At 46.1% G+C, this 20,320-nt stretch overlaps 2 protein-coding genes and 1 long non-coding RNA gene across 4 annotated transcripts; 2 read left to right on the plus strand and 1 right to left on the minus strand.

The window, feature by feature from the left end:
* Nucleotides 1–3,053: 3,053 nt before the first annotated feature.
* Nucleotides 3,054–4,103, plus strand: mgst2 (microsomal glutathione S-transferase 2). 2 transcript variants are annotated; one of them, XM_041852233.1, is made up of 5 exons: nt 3,054–3,195; nt 3,352–3,451; nt 3,555–3,625; nt 3,717–3,798; nt 3,903–4,103. In XM_041852233.1, the coding sequence occupies exons 1-5, from the start codon at nt 3,135–3,137 to the stop codon at nt 4,018–4,020; spliced, it is 432 nt and encodes a 143-aa protein (XP_041708167.1). In that variant the 5' UTR covers nt 3,054–3,134; the 3' UTR covers nt 4,021–4,103. The 2 variants fall into 2 exon arrangements, with proteins under 2 accessions (XP_041708167.1, XP_041708174.1); XM_041852240.1 differs by lacking the exon at nt 3,717–3,798 and having other exon boundaries at nt 3,903–4,005.
* A 2,507-nt stretch (nt 4,104–6,610) lies between these two features.
* Nucleotides 6,611–9,640, plus strand: LOC121542752 (short coiled-coil protein B). The gene is made up of 4 exons (XM_041852283.2): nt 6,611–6,731; nt 8,254–8,325; nt 8,419–8,499; nt 8,598–9,640. The coding sequence occupies exons 2-4, from the start codon at nt 8,307–8,309 to the stop codon at nt 8,738–8,740; spliced, it is 243 nt and encodes an 80-aa protein (XP_041708217.1). The 5' UTR covers nt 6,611–6,731; nt 8,254–8,306; the 3' UTR covers nt 8,741–9,640.
* Nucleotides 9,641–10,546: 906 nt separating this feature from the next.
* On the minus strand, nt 10,547–13,109 carry LOC121542759. Its single transcript, XR_005995959.2, has 3 exons — nt 12,445–13,109; nt 11,873–11,985; nt 10,547–11,298 (listed from the first exon to the last, which is right to left on the minus strand). It is a non-coding gene; the product is annotated as an uncharacterized LOC121542759 (long non-coding RNA).
* Nucleotides 13,110–20,320: the final 7,211 nt, after the last annotated feature.

Genomic DNA, 20,320 nt, shown 5'->3' on the forward strand with positions numbered 1-20,320 from the left:
AAAACGCTCAACCGCACTCACAATGATGCCTATTTGTTCCGATTTGCTCTCCGTTTGCGCTGTGCAGTTGATAATTTAAGTAATAAACGCTACAAAGTCCACCTTCTTAACATGTAACATGTCAGGATCCCTGTGTTGACAAGGAACATCATATTCTGTCTCTACTCCTACTACCATTACTTCTTCAAATATTTGGGCCAAATAATTTTGCAAATGTATTAAATAACTGAAATATTAAATTTACATAAGTATTCAAACCCTTTACTCAGTACTTAGATGAAGCACCTTTGGCAGTGATTACAGCCTCGAGTCTTCTTGGGTATGATGCTACAAGCTTGGCACACCTGTATTTGGGGAATTTCTCCCATTCTTCTCTGCAGATCCTATCAAGCTCTGTCATGTTGGATGGGGAGCGTCACTGCACAGCTATTTTCTGGTCACTCCAGAGATGTTCGATCGGGTTCAAGTCCGGGTTCTGGCTGGGACACTCAAGGACATTCAGAGACATGTCCCGAAGCCACTCCTGCGTTGTCTTGGCTGTGTGCTTAAGGTCATTGTCCTTTTGGAAGGTGAACCTTCGCCCCAGTCTGAGGTCCTGAGCGCTCTGGAGCAGGTTTTCATCAAGGATCTCTCTGTACTTTGCTCCGTTCAGCTTTTCCCTGATCCCCACTAGTCTCCCATCTCCTCTGAGGAACTCTGGAGCTCTGTCAGAGTGACCATCGGCTTCTTGGTCACCTTCCTGACCAAGGCCCTTCTCCCCCGATTGCTCAGTTTGGCCGGGCGGCCAGCTCTAGGCAGAGTCTTGGTGGTTCCAAACTTCTTCCATTTAAGAATGATGGAGGCCACTGTGTTCTTGGGGACCTTCAATGCTGCAGAAATGTTTTGGTACCTGTCCCCAGATCTGTGCCTCGACACAATCCTGTCTCAGAGCTCTACGGATAATTCCTTCGACCTCATGGCTTTCGCTCTGACATGCACTGTCAACTGTGGGACCTTATATAGACAGGTGTGTGCATTTCCAAATCATGTCCAATCAATTGAATTTACCACAGGTGAACTCCAATCAAGTTGTAGAAACATCTCAAGGATGATCAATGGAAACAGGATGCACCAAAATCTCTGAAGCTGGAGACACTTATCTCCCTCACTAACTTTAAGCATCAGTTGTCAGAGCACCTTACCGATCACTGCACCTGTACACAGCCCATCTGAAATTAGCCCACCCAACTACCTCATCCCCATATTGTTATTTATTTTGCTAATTTGCTCCCCAGTATCTCTATTTGCACATCATCTCTTGCACATCTATCATTCCAGTGTTAATACTAATTGTAATTATTTTGCACTATAGCCTATTTATTGCCTTACCTCCATAACTTGCTACATTTGCACACACTGTATATATATTTTCTGTTGTATTTTTGACTTTATGTTTTGTTTTACCCCATATGTAACTCTGTGTTGTTGTTTTTATCGCACTGCTTTGCTTTATCTTGGCCAGGTCGCAGTTGTAAATGAGAACTTGTTCTCAACTGGCTTACCTGGTTAAATAAAGGTTAAATAAATAAATAAAATAAAACCTGAGCTCAATTTCGAATCTCATAGCAAAGGGTCTGAATGTTTATGTAAATACGGTATTTCTGTTTTTTATTTTTAATACATTTGTAAAAATGTCAAAAAACCTGTTTTCGCTTTGTCATTATGGGGTATTGTGTGCAGGTTGACAAGGAAAATGTTGTATTTCATCAATTTTAGAATTAGGCTGCAACGTAACAACATGTGGAAAAAGTCAAGGGGTCCGAATACTTTCCGAATGCACTTGACACATGACCAAATAATGTACATTTATCACACTGCTTGAGTTTGGGCACGAGGCTCTCACAGGGAATCTCATATAACCCAAATACACGTGACAAGTGAGACTCTTCATCAAAAAAGAATAGAATGGATGGAGTGGGCTTATGGAGTGGGCTTCCACACTCAATCTACCATGCGGGTCAGTCGTTGTGCACCAACCACTTGATCCAATTCCTCACGTATATCCTTCGCATTTACTTCTAGCGCCACCCCAGAGATAACACCCTTCGTAGGCGCCCTGCTTCGAAGATCCACACACTACACATTCCAATCCGAAATCTTGTTGAGGCGCAAAGCACGCTCCTTCTGTTCCATAGAAACACACAAAAACAAAATAAGCCCACTTCTCGTTATTCTCATCCAATGCATCCATAATTTTAATAGACTTCAAACGGATCTCCCAGGTAACAACATCGATCCAAAACCCTTATTACAACCAAAAAAGACTCAGAACTTGGTTTGGATTTAACCTCCATTTTATTTCTCTTATTTCCTTTTGCATTCGCCACTGAAATCCGATTCTTCTCACTCTCATCTCCACTCGACACTTCATCGGCTCCGTTATAGCTCCGCATTGACATGATTACTTGATGGTAGGTGGGGGCGGGAGGTCCTGTATAAACACAAACTCACTTCCTTGACAACTTCCTTCACAACAGCTCTGCACTGCTCCGCGAAGCACAAGAAGTATGAATGCCCTGACTTCTGCAGAGGCTGTATCACCGTAAATGCTGCACGGCCAATGCAGATATCTGATTGACCATGCAGCACCTTTAAGAGGCGCTGACATCACTCATATTGAGCTGCATAGTGCCTGTCGATCACTATACAACCAAAGCATGCGGTGGGTCACTGGGCAAAGATCTAAAGGGCATCAAATCACAGTGAGGTCATTATGTCACCTCCAACATTATCCAAGTTCTTCTGACAATATAGCCTACTACACTGAATGACTATATGCATACTGTATACAATACTGAATGTGAGTAATAATGTATATAAAATTAAAATAAAATAAAATTTATGTATATAGGCCTACTGTATATTTATTTTTGCTATCAGAAGTGGACAGCCACCTGTTTTCACTCAGCCTCCTAAAACAACCCCTCCTCAATATTATGGGCGGGTTATAGAAACTCAGCTCTGGAGCATTCATAATACAAGAACAGACTTGTTGACAATGGGTGTGACTTTCCCTAAGGAAGTTACGCAAACCAACCTGGTGTTATAACAGTGGACAAACCCTATCTGTCTTAGGCTAAAACTATACTAAAATCATGACTTTGGAAATACCCCTTCTGCTGGCTGCCGTGTCTCTGTTTTCTGCCCTACAAATGGGTAAGCAAACTAAACTTTCAGGCCTTACACTGCAATATGGTTGACTACACGAATATCTATGCCCCTGCTTATGGGAACAGAACCATGAAGGCCTATATTGTGTAAATATAATGTTGAGTTTGTAAGATTGAAGTGTTGTTGGGGTATCTTCCTCAGGGTACCTGGCGAGACAGGTGGGGCTGGCGAGAATGACACACAAGGTCATGCCGCCCGCTGTCACTGGACCACCAGAGTTTGAGAGAACATTCAGGGCACAGTAAGAATTCAAAACTTTATTGATTTTAGATTAAATGTTGTGTCTGCATAACTCAATGCTGATGTGTGTGTGTGTGTGTGTCATTGTTCTACTGCATCCCTAGTCAGAACAATGTTGAGTTGTACCCAGTCTTCCTAGTGGTGCTGTGGACTTCTGGACTGCTCTTCAGTGAAGGTAATACTGTATGTCTGAGAATGTTTTAGGGCATTCCTTACATTTTGTACCATAAAATACCATTACATACTGTACATTTGTGTCTTCCAAGCGCTTGCAGTTCTTGGAGGTGTTGTGTATATGGTGGCTCGACAAATGTATTTCAATGGATATGTCATGTCCACTAAAAAAAGGTAGGATTGCCTGAAAAAATGAACATGGCTTAATCTGTACCCTACCTTCCCCTGAAAATGAATACGTGAACTGGACTCTAATGCAGCTTACCTTGTATTTCTAGGTTGCCTGGGTTTTACATGACTTTGGGTGCCTTATTCTGCTTGTCTGTGCTGAGCACAGTCGGTATTCTTCATGGCATTCTTCTTGAATACTTTTACAAAATGGTTTCTATGATGTAAACACATTAGCAATTAATATAAACAAATGGATGGGGAAAATGCTATGTTGGTGACATTTCTGTTTTGTGCTATACACCTGTGAAACTCCAAAATAAAATATAATCTTAAAAAAAAAAAAAAAGGGTTTGACCATGCTTTTTCCTGTCTGTGTCAAACTGTCTAGTCAAAGCAGAGAAATTGCAAATATTGTAACTTTGTAACAACAAAATGCAATGTCATCGATCCCCTGTGACATTGTTGCAAAGGGGCTCGCAATAATGGCAACAATCAGGACAAATACATTTGTAGCTGCTGTAGCTAAATTATGCTCTGGTTTTAATAATCTATTTTATGTCACCCCCTAGCGGTGAAAGATGGGAACAACATGGTGGAATGTTTGTCTGATGTTGTTCCAAAACAACTTGTGGACATCCTGAGGGTTCGTGCTGATTGTACGGAGAATGTGACAGCAGGTTAAGTGGCGTCCCTAGATAAGGCATGTATGTCAGGAGAGTTATACTTGGAATACGGAGGAGGAATGGACGGAAAAAGAGAGCCAGAGGAGGTCTAAGAGAGAGAGGGAGGAAGAGGGCAGAGAAAATGGAGATGGTTTGTTAAAGAAGAATGGTAGAAAGTGTAAGCAGAGTGAGTTGAAGACAGGAGTAGAAATGGAAGTGAATGAGGGCGAAGTATCGGAGGTGGGAGGTGTGGTGAAGTTCTCGGAGCCCGAGGTTTGCACGGAGGGTCAGGATAAAGATGAGTCTGTGACAGTAGGAGAGAAGTTTTTGGAAAAAGTGGACCCTTGCCTTTTGGCTGATCCATTTGTGGTTTCAGGGTGGGTGAAAACAGAGTTGGGTGCTATGGAATCGGTGAGGGTAACCAGAAGTGGTCTAGTGATAATTGTTTGTGTTTCTGCTGGTCAGAGGGAGAAGGTGCTCTGTGTTAAACGAATGGGGAAAGAGATGTTAATTGTTTTGCTCTCAAGAAAAGGGCGCCATTGAAAGGCGTGATTACTGGGGTAGCGGTAAATGTGAAAGCTGACCAACTGAAGGGGAAGATTTCCGGTGTTTGTGATGCTCGTCGTTTGGTGCGACGCAGACAGGGTGGCGTGAGTGGAGAAACAGAAGAGTCATTGTCTGTTCTTTTGAGTTTTGATGTTGTCTTTGCCCGACAAAGTGATGTTAGGATATGTCAAAGTCGCGTCAATTCAAATCTGGTATTAGGAACAAAAGAGGTCAACACGACTTCTAAGGTATACTAGTTATTTTAATTAATGCAAAAACCTTCAATGGTAAATATGATGTTTCGTATATACGGACTCTCTGAGATGTCTCGCAGGACACTCCAGAGAACTAACTCATTGTTCCAGAAACAATACCCAAATACTCTGACAGAGGGAGTTTCCCACTTCTCTGCTGGCCAATTAGAGTAAAGGACTGAGTGTGGTTTAAACTTACTCAGCCAATCCATTGATTCAGAGGTTGGTCTCATCTCTTCGGCGCCATTTGTTACACACTTCAGCCAGGCACAAGATTATCATAACAACCTATCATAGTGAGAAGAGCCAGCTCCCTTAGACATCATTCCTACGTCAGAGGAAGGCTCACAGGTCACAAATAACTATTATAGTCTAGCATTTGAAGACACAATCCTTATCTTATTTTAACCCCTAAAACAGCTCTTCACATCAATCACAGCCTTGCCAGGTGTCACAGCCTACATTAGCCCAGTCAAGAATGCATTCTTTCTAAGTTAGTCATCCCATCAGTTTAGGAGAATAATAAATCCCCAATAGATATATATGCTTTCCGGTACCAGCTTTTGTGCCGAATACATTACGTTGTTACAAGTGTCAAGCTTATGGGCATGTGACAGCAGTGTGTAGGAGGGAGGTTCCTCGGTGTGCAGAAAGGCATGAGACAAAGGAATGTGTAGCATTGGGGAAAGTAGTGGTATGTGTTAATTGTAGGGGTGCCCATGGGGCTGGGGATCCGAAATGTCCGGTGTGAGAGGCAGGTTGAGGTTTCCAGGGTTAGAGTAGTGCAGAAGTTGTCTTATGCTGAGGCAGTGAAGAAAGTAGAGGAAGATGGGTCAAGGGGGAGGGATCCTGAGAGGAGTGGTGTGAATAGTAGATATGTACCAGTAAAGAGGGATAAATCAACAAGTTATATATGTTTCAGTAAGATTGGATTTTTGGCATTTATAGCAATGGTTATCAACTGTACTGCAGGGATGAAACGTAAGTCGCAGAAAATATAGGTTGTGGTGGCAGCTGCAGAGAGGTATTTGGGTGTGCGAGACTTGACATCAGAAGAGTTACAGGGTGTGTTATGTGGTGGTGTCCCATCCTTTCAGGCTGTTGGCCTGAAGTAGGAATGAATAGATTTAAATAGTGGAGTATGGTAATAATTATTCTTCTTATTATTTTATTTTTGTGAGTGTAGTGTTAGATGGTAGGGTATTTGTTGGAATTATTATTTTTTTTTTAAGCAAAGTATAAGGGAGTTATACTCCAGTCTAGTAGGTGGCGGTAATGCAACATTTATTGGATGCCAACCGCCGTTAAACCTCATCGAAGAAGACGACGACGAGGACCCCCCCTAGCGGACACACGTGACACATCACACGAATGAAGCGCTAGATATATTGAGCAGCTGCTGGCAGGATTGTTGTATTTTTCCTGTCATTTTCCATTTCAGCACAACATTCAATAATTTTCTTGGTCTTTGAGGGTAAGTAAGTTACATATTTTCTGTCAATGTCGATTTGTGCTGTTTTAATGGTTTTGTAGAAAGTATTGTTCTGGGTAGCAAATAAGAGAGGTCTGTCAGGGTTTGTTATTGTTTCGCCAGCTGGCCTCTGTCGGCGTAGCTAGCAAGATTAGCTAACCGGCTAACTAGCCTGCTAACGTGGCTAACTTTGGTGCTAAGCCTGGACGCCGGTAGAAGAACATGATTCATAACATTACCGGTAGCATAACATACATTTGGGTGGACAAGTGTTTCTAGATTTGCTTATTGTGACTACGGGCAGACAAAATGCCATTCTTTAGCTAACGTTAGCTAGCATGGTAACTAGCTAGGTAATTTAGCCAGTAGCTACCTAGCTATCTCGTTATCTCTCTGCTCAAAGCTAGGGTTAGGGTAATAATAGGGTAATAGTCTTGCAGCCAGCACGTGTATATTATGTAAAGACATTAAATGGGAAATCTGCATTTCAAACAACAACAAAACGAAAACCCCGCCACTGTTTTGGTAAACAGCTGAGGGATGGGGCTGGAGAGATGTAACCACTCTCATATTCAGAGACGGAGCTGTGCAAGGACTGACCATCCATGAGATCCTTGGCACATTTGGTAGAGCATGGCGCTTGCAACACCAGGGTTGTGGGTTTGATTCCCACAGGGACCTGTACATTTTACATTTACATTTTAGTCATTTAGCAGACGCTCTTATCCAGAGCGACTTACAGTTAGTGCATACAATTTTTCATACTGGCCCCCTGTGGGAATCGAACCCACAACCCTGGCGTTGCAAACGCCATGCTCTACCAACTGAGCTACATCCCTGCCGGCCATTCCCTCCCCTACCCTGGACGACACTGGGCCAATTGTGCGCCGCCCCATGGGTCTCCCGGTTGTGGCCGGCTACGACAGAGCCTGGATTCGAACCAGGATCTCTAGTGGCACAGCTAGCACTGCGATGCAGTGCCTTAGACCACTGCGCCACTCGGGAGTGCGCCACTGTACGAAAAAAGTATAAATGTATGCACTCACTACTGTAAGTCACTCTGGAAAAGAGCATCTGCTAAATTACTCAAATGGAAATGTAATGCAAGGACTGACCATCCAAGAATTAAAGGGTATAGCTATATCATTAATTTTACATAATTAAAAGTCCAAAAATGGATGTCGCAATCCCAAGATTGCCCCTTTAAAGTAACTGAAAGGAAATGTTGAAATGTTGCCAACAACTAACATAATCACAAGTGGAAGTGTACCACTTGGATGGCGAATTGAATGGAGCAGTGGGAACAGTGCCATCAAATGTAGGCCTACCTGTAGAGACCGTTGATTGTATTTAATTATTTACAGCAAGTCAATCAATCCTAAAACGGTTATTAATCAATCCACACATGTAGGCGCCATGTTGTCACAAACCTCGACTTTTCTGAACTACATAATAGAGTTGAACACGTCAGTCATGGGGCCATTGACCCTTGCCTTCCTTCACATTTATTGTTGTCCACTTCCAGTGCCCCTGTAAGTCGCAGCCCTGCATTCCAAAAAGGAAGACGTGTACTTCGCCATGAGCTCCGATGGGGACGGTAAGAGACACACTTCTGGGAAATGTGAAATGCCAGCAGCATGTGATTGCTGTGGACATGTTTGTAAATAAATTCACTGTGTGTGTGTTGTAGGTGACATGGAGAATCAGGCTGAGCTGGAAGAAAAGACAAGGCTTATAAACCAGGTGTTGGAGCTTCAGCACACTCTAGAAGGTGAGACAGCTGGATATGTGCAGACAGACAGGCGAAAGCATCAGTAAATAATGTTACAGTTAATGCAGTTCCTTGAAAATCATTGTTGTCATTGTCAGACCTGTCATCGCGTGTGGATGCAGTGAAGGAGGAGAACCTGAAGTTGAAGTCTGAGAACCAGGTTCTGGGTCAGTATATCGAGAACCTCATGTCTGCCTCCAGCGTGTTCCAGACCACTGACACCAAGAGCAAACGAAAGTAAGCGACCAGCCAGGAACCCCCCCCTACCCTCCTTAACCAACCCTCCTCCCCTGGCCCCCTCTACCTTCAGCCAAATCCCTCATAACCTGTATACCACTCCATAACCGCCCCCGAACTACAACTGGTAGAGTTTATGCCTTTGTCATCATGACAACCCTAGACCCTCCCCTCACTTCGCCACCTTTACGTTTTTTTCAGTGAAGCTCAAGTTGGGTTACTTTTTCCCTTTTGTATTTGTTACAGTATTGCTGTCATTGTTGCACAGTTGTTGTATCCGACATTATGTTATTTTGGGGTGTATATGTTTATTACCTGTTACTACACATAACCTCACCTGGAGGAAGAGACAAGGGAACTGTGTCATTTCAGATTGCCTAGTAGTTTGGGTTGCAAATGTCTGGTAACTTTCCCAAAATTCTCAGGTTTTCCATTAATCCCGGTTGGAGTATTCACAAATGTCCTGCTTATCCTTTTTCTGGAATACCAGGGAATTTGGGGAAAGTTGCTGGAATTTTGCAACCCTAAGGCTAAATTATTTAATTTAGATTGTCATGTTTTAATATTGTGTTTGTCATCAATATTATTAGACTATGCTTTTAGATCTAGGCTCAATTGCAATGATGATTACTTCTCTCCACTGCCAAAGTTTTCCTCAAACAAACAATTTGTTAAAACAGAGCTCAGCCCTTGTATTAGCTCAAATAAATTGTAATTGAATGAACCATTTGGGGCTTGCTCATATGAATCACTGGTGAAGAAAGTTAATTCATTGCATTTATGATCCAGAGGAAGTCACCCTAAACCTGCTGTGTATGCACTGTGTCGCCGGTGTGTACATTTGACCATTATGTTGCTCTTTTCAACATTTGTTTTAATAAAACTGTTTTATTTGCCTTTTTGATTGAGTGTCTGTGGTGGTATTCCTCTCCCCTTGTGTAGTCTCCTCATATTCCTCTCTCACTAAACGATATCTCCATCTTCCACCCTTCCACAGGGGCTCTAAGGGTGTCCGGAAGGACAAATGAGGCACAGCCAGCTTTGAGTTTTGATATTCTGCGTCTCATTGTGACGTCATGTTGTAAATGTATCTGTTGAAATGTAGAGGTATTGTATGTCAGCAGCTAAGAAGGCTCAGTATCTCACAACAATCTGGAACATGTTCTTGTAGTTAACATTATATTTCAGAATCTGGCACACTCTACATGGGCCTGTGGTAGCCTGATATTCAGTTGACATACAAATCCCTAGATTGAGGGTCAATCCCTTTTTAAGGTCAATCCATTAATTCTCAATTTGGAAAAAGTCTGTCCTCTCCTCGACTCAGTCCTCTGTGAGCTGGATACCGATAAGTGGTCGCCATATGTAGGAGTTTCTTAGTTATAAGGTGAAAGGATGAGTTTGCCATCTCCTTGATTGCCTCCTCCAGCCGATGATACACAGATGTATTCTCCCGCCGGCTAACGAGGAAGTTTTTTGACAAATCCGGAGGAGAGGAAAACCAATTAAGAATCTCCCCATATAGTCTCCATAGAAGTGATTGTTGAGTTGACCCAGCTGTTAGACTTGTGCTGGGGAACATTATCTGTTTCTGTCTGCTAGTCTGAGTAAACTAGAGACCAAACGTGGGGAGAGATTGAGCAAATACTACTCATCAACTTGGTTATATCTGTAAAAATAAGTAGGGGATGTAATGTCAGACAATGTTCTTGTTTTTAGAGAGTAGAGGTAACCTGTGTTTTCTATCTACTGTAAGGGTTGGGAAAAAATGAGAATTTGCCAAGCAGTTAAACTGTTATCCACAATCAAGAATGCTTTCATGTTTTATTTATTTATTTACAGCACATAGTAACACATACATACTGTATATACATGTGGAGTGGCTGCGCTCCAGTGATCCCCATTGAAACTAGCAGCTCAGTACCAGAAACATAACAGAAGATTAACAACGAAATGCACCTATGGCAGAAAAGCTACTTGAGGAATGAACCTGATCTACAGCATTTTGGCCAGAAACATGAACACACACACACTTGCGCAAACAGTGTCAATAATACACTCATACAAACAATTGCACCACTCCATATTTGTTCTCAAACACAACATAGTACATTGCATCCATTACTCACCGAGTGTATCAATCCAATCACTGAACTGTCGTTCTTACACTCTAGTATAGCCCTGTACATGTTAATCATGTTTTCCCTCTAGACAACTGAGACTAAAACCACAGCTGAAAACTGGTGCCCAGTATAAAGTCTTCCACAAATGTAGAAGTGCTCAAGTTGATTGACAAACTCATTTAGGAACAGAAAAACACACTTTCTCCTCCAGATTCACATTATAGTCAAAGGTTGAACAATTCTCTGTTGTGCGCAAAGAGAACATCCACAGAGTGTGTGTGTGTGCTTCCATACAGTAGCAGGTGAGGCTCTTGGAGGAACTGCATTGACTGTCCATGTCCAATATAGGTCACTGTTCCAGTTGTTGAGTCACAGGCGAGTGCCGCATGCCCTCCAAGGTTTCTTCTCTCTATTACCCTTATCAAAGTTGAATAAATATCTGACAGACAGGGAGAAGCATGAGCGGTTATTACTAATTAACTTAATGAATGCTTAGTTGGTAGAGCATGGCGTTTGCAACGCCAGGGTTGTGGGTTCGATTCCCACGGGGGGCCAGTATGAAAAATGTATGCACTCACTAACTGTAAGTTGCTCTGGATAAGAGTGTCTGCTAAATGACTAAAATGTAAAATGTAAATGTAATGTTTTCCCATTCTGTAATACACATGATTTCCCATGCTCTTTTTGTGACACTCATTTGTGGACGGGTGGTCACTAGACTAGTTACAGAATGTTATGGTTTGTTCTCATATCTGTTGATAGTGATTGACGTCAGAGCTACTGAAGGTACCAAGGATACTGATTATTATTGTGAATAAGTTCACAGAGTCCCTCTAAGTTTAGAGCGGGAACTAGGTAGGAATGTGACATGTTTTTCTAGGGAAACAAGCCCCCTTCCTCTTTCAGTTGAGCACCTAGAAGTTGTTTGAAAACACATTTAAATCTAGTCAACCATTGACTGACTAATAAAAAAACAATTTCCTGTCACTTCCTCATACACACACACAGCTCACCTCGCTGAGCAGAACCCACATGTCAGAGTCGTTGTTTACCAGTAGACGTAATGCAGAGATGGGCTGCATCTGTGCGTCTATCTGTCCCTCAGCCACTCCATCCACAAAGCAACCTACAACATGACAAACTTTTAAAACATATCAGTTACCTAAATGTAGCATTATTCTTTAGACCCCTGGCAGAATATACAGTATATTATAACAGTACAACCAGTCACATACAAAACAACCCACAGTGGGATATAGCCCATTGGCAAGCTGGGCATAGAAATAGCATTCCTGGCATGGGTACACTCAGTATGGCTGCTGATCCACACATCACAGTACCATGACTTGAAGGGGAGGGGTCATTCTAGTCATTGTATTTCTATGATTCAGAATCATCCTGATACACAGACCAACACCTTGATGGAGGTATGTCTGCCTGTCTGACCCTGAAAAATGTTTGTGTAATAATAGAAGATGGGAGTATTTCCTTACTCTGGGCCATAAATAGTTTTTCCTGGTCACGTCATATGTTCAGTAAAAACTCATGCTCCTAGTAATGATATAGAATAGTGAAACTCATGTACCAATCACTATGAAGCCTCCATAAGATCCTTTGTATTGAGGAGACTGGCCACCCACCAGTCTGTCTCTCACGGAGCTCTGGAGAGGAAAAGCACATGTTACAATCAATGTTCCCTCTTGAGTGAAATTCAATCTCGTGCTTCTCTCTGTAGGCTGATATTTCTGCGCGGCAGTCTCGGGGAGCTTGCAGTAGCCGAGACTTCCGCGCAGCTCCCCGGGACTGCGGCACAGAAATATCAGCCCACAGAGAGATGCACGAGATTGAAATTCACTCAACTTTCTAGAGAAGTGGTAACCAACCGGTCAAACGCGATTGATTTGTCGATCACCAAGGTATTCCTAGTCAATTGCAAAAAACAATAAGCCTTGTGTTACTATTTTTTTTATTTGTCTCGGGCTGTTGGCGGTAGGTGCACCCGATTCAGTTGCCCTGCGCTCCGGTTAGGCGAACTGTTTCCATTTTGAACCATTTAATTTGTCTGAAGGTACAAACTCTGTCTTCCTGGCGGGCCCAGAGAGCAAATAAGTGAACTATAGGCCTACCTCTGGCCAATCGGATGGCTCAGATGATCGTGTCTGCAGTAGCGTAGTAGGCATAAAAGAAAGCTACAGCAAAGTTGATACTGTGAGATTTCAAAACTTTTAAAACCATGACTAGAGAGAGACTGTCAACGAATACAACAAAGAGATGCTGTTTTTATTAGTGAGTTCATGTTTAAGTTCTTACTCAGCACTGTCAACACTTTGTATTCAACACTTTTATAATTCATAAATTGAGTTGGACACGTGCGTAGCCACGCAGTCATTGGTGAACAGGGAGTACAGGAGGGGGCTGAGCACACACCATGGTGGGGCCTCCATGTTGCGGATCAGCGTAGCGGAGGTGTTGTTTCCTACCTTCACCACCTGCGGGGGCCCACGTCGGTGGCTCTGTGTTGTTTTCCTGAAAGCGGGTGAAGAAGCTTGTCTGGGAGTGAGGTGTCGGTGTCCGCGACGTGGCTGGCTTTCCCTTTATAATCCACGATTGTCTGGAGTCCCTGCCACATGCGTCTCGTGTCTGAGCCGTTGAATTACGACTCCACTTTGTCAGTGTACTGATGTTTAGCCTCTTTGATTGACTTACCGAGGTAATAGCCGGTCTGTTTGTACACGTCCATGTTCCCAGTCACCTTGCCGTGGTTAAAAGCGGTGGTTCGCGCTTTCAATTTTGTGTGAATGCTGCCATCTATCCACGGTTTTTGTTCTAATTGTCACAGTAGGAACAACATCATCTATGCACTTCCTGATGAACCCGGACACCAAGTCAGTGTATACGTCAATACTATTCCCAGAGGCGACCCAGAACATTTCCCATTCCGCGTGATCAAAACAGTCTTGAAGCATAGATTCCGATTGGTCAGACCAACGTCTTTACCACGAGTGTTTCCTGATTACGTTTCTGCCTATAGGCCATGAGGAGCAGGATGGAGGCACCAAGCGTCCAAACGAAACTATCACAAGGGAAATATTCCACCTTGGCAATAACAAATGGAAGAGTAGCTCAACCGAGCTACTCGCTCTCACAATGAAACAATCACTCACAAAGACAAGGGCAACAGAGGGAACACTTATACACATACTAATTAGAGGAATGAGCACCAGGTGTGTGTGATTGACAAGACAAGACATGACAAGTGGAGTGATGAGAATGGGATCGGCAGTAGCTAGTAAGCCGGTGACGACGAATGCCGAAACCTGCCTGAACAAGGAGGGGAGGCAGCCTCGGCGGTAGTTGTGACAGTACCCCCCCCTTGACGCGCGGCTCCAGCAGCGCGCCGACAACGGCCTCGGGGATGGCCAGTAGGACGCGGAGCAGGGCGAGCTGGATGGCGACGGTGGAAATCCCGTAACATGGAGGGATTGAGGATATCCCTCACCGGGACCCAGCACCGTTCCTCCGGACCGTACCCCTCCCACTCCACGAGGTACTGAAGGCCCCCCACCCGACGCCTCGAATCCAGGATGGAACGGACAGAGTACGCCGGGGCCCCCTCGATGTCCAGAGGAGGTGGAGGGATCTCCCGCACCTCAGCCTCCTGGAGCGGACCAGCTACCACCGGCCTGAGGAGAGACACATGAAACGAGGGGTTAATACGGTAATCAGGGGGAAGTAATAACCTATAAGTGACCTCGTTGACTCTCCTCAGGACTTTGAACGGCCCCACAAACCACAGGCTCAGCTTCCGGCAGGGCAGGCGGAGGGGCAGATTCCGGGTCGAGAGCCAGACCCGATCCCCCGGTACAAAGACGGGGGCCTCACTGCGGTGGCGGTCAGCGTTGGCCTTCTGACGACGCACGGCACGTTGGAGGTGAACGTGGGCAGCATTCCACGTCTCCTCCGCACGCCGAAACCAGTCATCCACCGCAGGAGCCTCGGTCTGTATCTGGTGCCACGGTGCCAGAACCGGTTGGTAACCTAGAATACACTGGAAAGGAATTAGGTTAGTGGAGGAGTGGCGGAGAGAGTTCTGGGCATATTCTGCCCATGGCAAGAACACCGATCACTCCCCCGGCCGGTCCTGGCAGTAGGATCGCAGGAACCTACCCACGTCCTGATTTACCCGTTCCACCTGCCCATTACTCTCGGGGTGGAACCCAGAGGTCAGACTGACCGAGACCCCCAGACGTTCCATGAACGCCTTCCAGACCTTAGATGTGAACTGGGGACCTCGGTCAGACACTATAACCTCTGGTAACCCGTAGTGCCGGAAGACATGTGTAAACAGGGCCTCCGCAGTTTGCAGAGCCGTGGGGAGACCGGGCAGAGGAAGGAGGCGGCAGGCTTTAGAAAAGCGGTCCACAACGACCAGGATGGTGGTGTTACCTTGGGAGAGGGGAAGATCAGTTAGAAAATCAACACTTAGGTGAGACCATGGTCGTTGTGGAACTGGTAAAGGTTGTAACTTACCAGCTGGGAGGTGCCTAGGTGCCTTACTCTGGGCGCACACTGAGCAGGAGGAGACATACACCCTCACGTCCTTAGCCAAGGTAGGCCACCAGTATTGTCCGGTCAGGCAGCGCACTGTACGGCCGATACCTGGGTGACCAGAGGAGGGTGACGTGTGTGCCCAGTAGATCAGACGATCACGGATAAGAGCAGGCACGTACTGTAGCCCATCTGGACACTGAGGTGGAGAGGGATCCGTGCGTAATGCCTGCTCTATATCCGCATCCATCGCCCATACTACCGGCGTCACAATGCAGGAGGCCGGCAGTATGGGAGTGTTGTTGCTGGGCCTCTCCTCTGTGTCATACAGCCGGGACAGCGCATCTGCCTTCACGTTCTTCGTACCCGGGATGTATGATAGAGTGAAATCAAACCGGGTGAAGAATAGGGCCCACCTGGCCTGGCGAGGATTCAGCCTCCTCGCTGCCCGGATGTACTCCAGGTTAAGGTGGTCCGTCCAGACGAGGAAAGGGTGTTTTGCCCCCTCGAGCCAATGCCTCCACACGGTCAAAGCTCGGACAACAGCCAACAGCTCCCAATCACCAACGCCGTAGTTCTGCTCCGCCGGGCTGAGCTTCGTCAAGAAGAACGCACAGGGGCGGAGCTTGGGTGGCGTACCTGAGCGTTGAGACAGGACAGCTCCTATCCCAACCTCGGACACATCCACCTCCACTACGAACGGTAGTGATGAATCAGGGTGGGCCAGTACTGGGGCTGAGGTGAACAGACCCCGCAGTTTGCTGAAGGCCTGGTCAGCCTCAGCAGACCAGCGGAGCCGGGACGGCCCACCCTTCAACAGGGAGGTAATGGGAGCTGCGACCTTGCCAAAGCCCCAGATAAACCTCCGATAGTAGTTTACAAAGCCAAGGAAGCGCTGCACCTCCTTAACCGTGGTTGGAGTCGGCCAATTACGCACGGCTGAAATGTGATCTCCCTCCATCTCCACACCTTAGGTGGAAAATGCAGTATCCAAGGAAGGAGACGGACTGCTGGAAAAACATACACTTCTCTGCCTTAGCATGAAGGTCATTTTTCAACAGTCGGGCCAGCACCTTGCGAACCAGGGACACATGCTCGGCGCGCGTAGCGGAATACACCAGGATGTCATCGATGTAGACCACTACACTGCGACCAAGCATGTCCCGAAACACCTCGTTCACAAAGGACTGGAAAACTGAGGGAGCATTCATCAAACCATAGGAAATCACCAGGTATTCATAATGCCCCGTGGTTGTGCTGAATGCTGTCTTCCACTCATCTCCCTCTCGGATACACACCAGGTTGTACGCACTCCTGAGATCTAATTTGGTGAAGAAGCGCGCCCCATGCATTGATTCAATCACTGAAGGAATGAGGGGGAGAGGGTAACTAAATCTTATCGTCTCCCTGTTCAGTGGTCGATAATCAATGCACAGGCGCAGACCTCCGTCCTTCTTTTTCACAAAGAAGATACTTGAGGAGGCAGGTAAAGTGGAGGGACATATATACACCTGGCGCAGGGACTCGGTGATATATGTTTCCATAGCCACCGTTTCAGCCTGTGACAGGGGGTATATATGACTCCTGGGAGGTACAGCGTCTATCCAGAGGTTTTTCGCGCAATCCCCCGCCCGATGAGGTGGTAATTTAGTCGCCTGCGTTTTAGAGAACGCTTGCGCCAGATCGAGGTATTCAGGGGGAATGCGCACGGTGGAGGTACTGTCTGGACTTTCCACCATGGTTGCACCAACGGAAACACCTAGACAGCTACCCTGACACTCTCGCGACCACCCCGTGAGAATCTTCTGCGGCCATGAGAAGGTGGGGTTGTGGAGTGCTAGCCAAGGGATACCTAATACCACAGGGAAAGCAGGAGAATCAATAATGGAAAAAGTAACCTGCTCACAATGAGTCTCCTGGGTAATCATGGTGACTGGTGCAGTAACTTCCTTAACCAACCCAGACCCTAATGGTCGACTACCAAGTGCTCTGATGGGGCGTGGAATGGATAGGGGAATCAATGGAATGCCTATACGGTGTGCGAATGCCCTGTCCATAAAGTTCCCAGCTGCGCCTGAATCGACTTGCGCCTTACACTGTGGAACTACCATGTGCTCAGGAAAGGAGATGTGTATTTTACAGTGTGCAGCAGAGGGCTCTGAACGAGTGTGGGTGTTCGATACCTGGGTTGATGTGAGAGTGCCCTTCCTGCTGCCTCCAAACCCAGAAGAGCGTTGACGACAACGTGTGGTGAAATGTCCCTTCGTGCCACCAGTGTGACACTGGCGCTGTCGTCCTCCGCTCTCTCGGCTAGCAGTTCCACCCATCTCCATCGGTTCTGGATCCGAGTCGGCCGGGATGGAAACGGGCAGACCTCCTCCGGGACGTCCTCTGGTTTCCAGCAGGTTGTCCAAATGAATGGCCATGTCCACCAGTTGCGAGAAGGACAACATGGTGTCACGGCAGGCTAGCTCCCGTCGGACGTCCTCTCGCAGATGCCACCGGAACTGGTCGATCAGGGCCCGCTCGTTCCACCCGGACCCAGCTGCCAGAGTTCGAAACTCCAATGCGAAGTCCTGCGCAGTCCTCGTCCCCTGCCTCAGGTGGACCAGCTGCTCGCCCGCCTCTCGACCCTTGGGCGGGTGATCGAAGACCACCCGGAAGAGGCGAGTGAACTCCCCATAGTTCTCCAACGCGGCTCCTCCTTCGTTCCACACCGCGTTGGCCCACTCCAGGGCTTTCCCCGAGAGGCAGGAGATGAGGGCAGACACCTTCTCCCGCTCCAATAGAACCGGCCGGATGCTGGAGAAGTAGAGCTCCAGTTGGAGAAGGAATCCTTGGCACAGCGCCGCTGTCCCGTCGAACTCCCCTGGTCGGGATATCTGGATGCCTCCGGGTGCTGGGGTGTAGGTGGTGGGATCCGGTTGACCAGCTGGTCTCGACGGATCGGGCTCTCTCCTCTCCAGGCGTTGGACGACCTGAAGAACCCGACCCATCGCTTCACCCAAGCTGGCTAGCATAGTTGAATGCTCCTGGACCCGTTCCACGACTCCAGGCATGTGCGTCTCTCCCGCTGACTCCATATTCAGGTGGGTGATTCTGTGATGAGGTGGTGTTGAAGGAGTCAGGCACAGGAGGGTAAATCACAGAATAACAGGCTTTAATCCGCAAAATACAGGTTTACGTAGAAATGCGTCAAACACACTCCAGGGCACAAAACAGGCGCACTGGAAAATACAAGGCACACGGGAAAATACTCCCGTCGATACACAATACACGAGCTCCACCGAGCTGCACTAATCTCCACAATAAACAATCACCCACACAGACAAGGAAGCAGAGGGAACACTTACACCATGACTAATGAGGGAATAAGGACCAGGTGTGTGTGATTGAAGACAAGACAAATGGAGTGATGATAAATGGATCGGCAGTAGCTAGTAAGCCGGTGACGCCGAACACCGAAACCTGCCCGAACAAGGAGGGGAGGCAGCCTCGGCGGTAGTCGTGACAGGCACACTGACAACTTTTAGCTTTGATAATTATTGATACATTTATTTAAACCTAGAGCTGCTGTGTTCTGTCTCTGTGTTTTTGGTTTATGTAATGGGCCATAGTATAAGGTTATGTACACTACGTTCAAAAGTATGGGGTCACTTAGAAATATCCTTGTTTTCCATGAAAACATACATGAAATGAGTTTGAATAGGAAATTTAGCAAAATGAATGTGGTCATTGACAAGGTTAGAAATAATGATTTTTAATTGAAATAATAATTGTGTCCTTCAAACTTTGCTTTCGTCAAAGTATCCCCCATTTGCAGCAATTACAGCCTTGCAGACCTTTGGCATTCTAGTTGTCAATTTGTTGAGGTAATCTGAAGAGAGTTCACCCCATGCTTCCTGAAGCATCTCCCACAAGTTGGATTGGCTTGATGGGCACTTCTTATGTACCATACGGTCAAGCTGCTCCCACAACAGCTCAATAGGTTTGAGATCCAGTGACTGTGCTGGCCACTCCATTATTGACAGAATACCAGCTGACTGCTTCTTCCCTAAATAGTTATTGCATAGTTTGGAGCTGTGCTTTGGGTCATTGTCCTGTTGTAGGAGGTAATTGGCTCCAATCAAGCGCCATCCACAGGGTATGGCATAGCGTTGCAAAATGGAGTGATAGCCTTCCTTCATCAAGATCCCTTTTACCCTGTACAAATCTCCCACTTTACCACCACCAACGCACCCCCAGACCATCACATTGCCTCCACCATGCTTGACAGATGGCATCAAGCACTCCTCCAGCATCTTTTCGTTTGGTCTGCGTCTCACAAATGTTCGTCTTTGTGATCCGAACACCTCAAACTTCAATTTGTCTGCCCATAACACTTTTTTCCAATCTTCCTCTGTCCAGTGTCTGTGTTCTTTTGCCCATCTTAATCTTTTATTTTTATTGGCCAATCTGAGATATGGCTTTTTCTTTGCAACTCTGCCTAGAAGGTCAGCATCCCGGAGTAACCTCTTCACTATTGACGTTGAGACTGGTGTTTTGCAGGTACTATTTAATAAAGCTGCCAGTTGAGGACCTGTGAGGCGTCTGTTTCTCAAACCCTGACACTCTAATGTATTTGTCCTCTTGCTCAGTTGTGCACCGGGGCTTCCCACTCCTCTTTCTATTCTGGTTAGAGCCAGTTTGCGCTGTTCTGTGAAGGGAGTAGTACACAACGTTGTAGGAGATCTTCAGTTTCTTGGCAATTTCTTGCATGGAATAGCCTTAATTTCTCAGAACAAGAATAGACGGAAGAAAGTTATTTGTTTCTGGCCATTTTGAGCCTGTAATCGAACCCACAATTGCTGATGCTCCAGATACTCAACTAGTCTCAAGAAGGCCAGTTTTATTGCTTCTTTAATCAACACAAC

This window comes from Coregonus clupeaformis, chromosome 3 (assembly GCF_020615455.1).
Source record: "Coregonus clupeaformis isolate EN_2021a chromosome 3, ASM2061545v1, whole genome shotgun sequence".
NCBI classification, from domain to species: Eukaryota; Metazoa; Chordata; class Actinopteri; order Salmoniformes; family Salmonidae; genus Coregonus; species Coregonus clupeaformis.

Bases quoted from the DNA above. Each gene is read 5' to 3' on its own strand.
- mgst2 (XM_041852233.1), top strand. From the start codon at position 3,135: ATGACTTTGGAAATACCCCTTCTGCTGGCTGCCGTGTCTCTGTTTTCT. The intron at 3,452-3,554 runs GTAAGAATTCAA...CTGCATCCCTAG, and splicing joins GAGAGAACATTCAGGGCACA to TCAGAACAATGTTGAGTTGT. The intron at 3,626-3,716 runs GTAATACTGTAT...GTGTCTTCCAAG, and splicing joins TGGACTGCTCTTCAGTGAAG to CGCTTGCAGTTCTTGGAGGT.
- LOC121542752 (XM_041852283.2), top strand. The intron at 8,500-8,597 runs GTGAGACAGCTG...TGTCATTGTCAG, and splicing joins GCTTCAGCACACTCTAGAAG to ACCTGTCATCGCGTGTGGAT.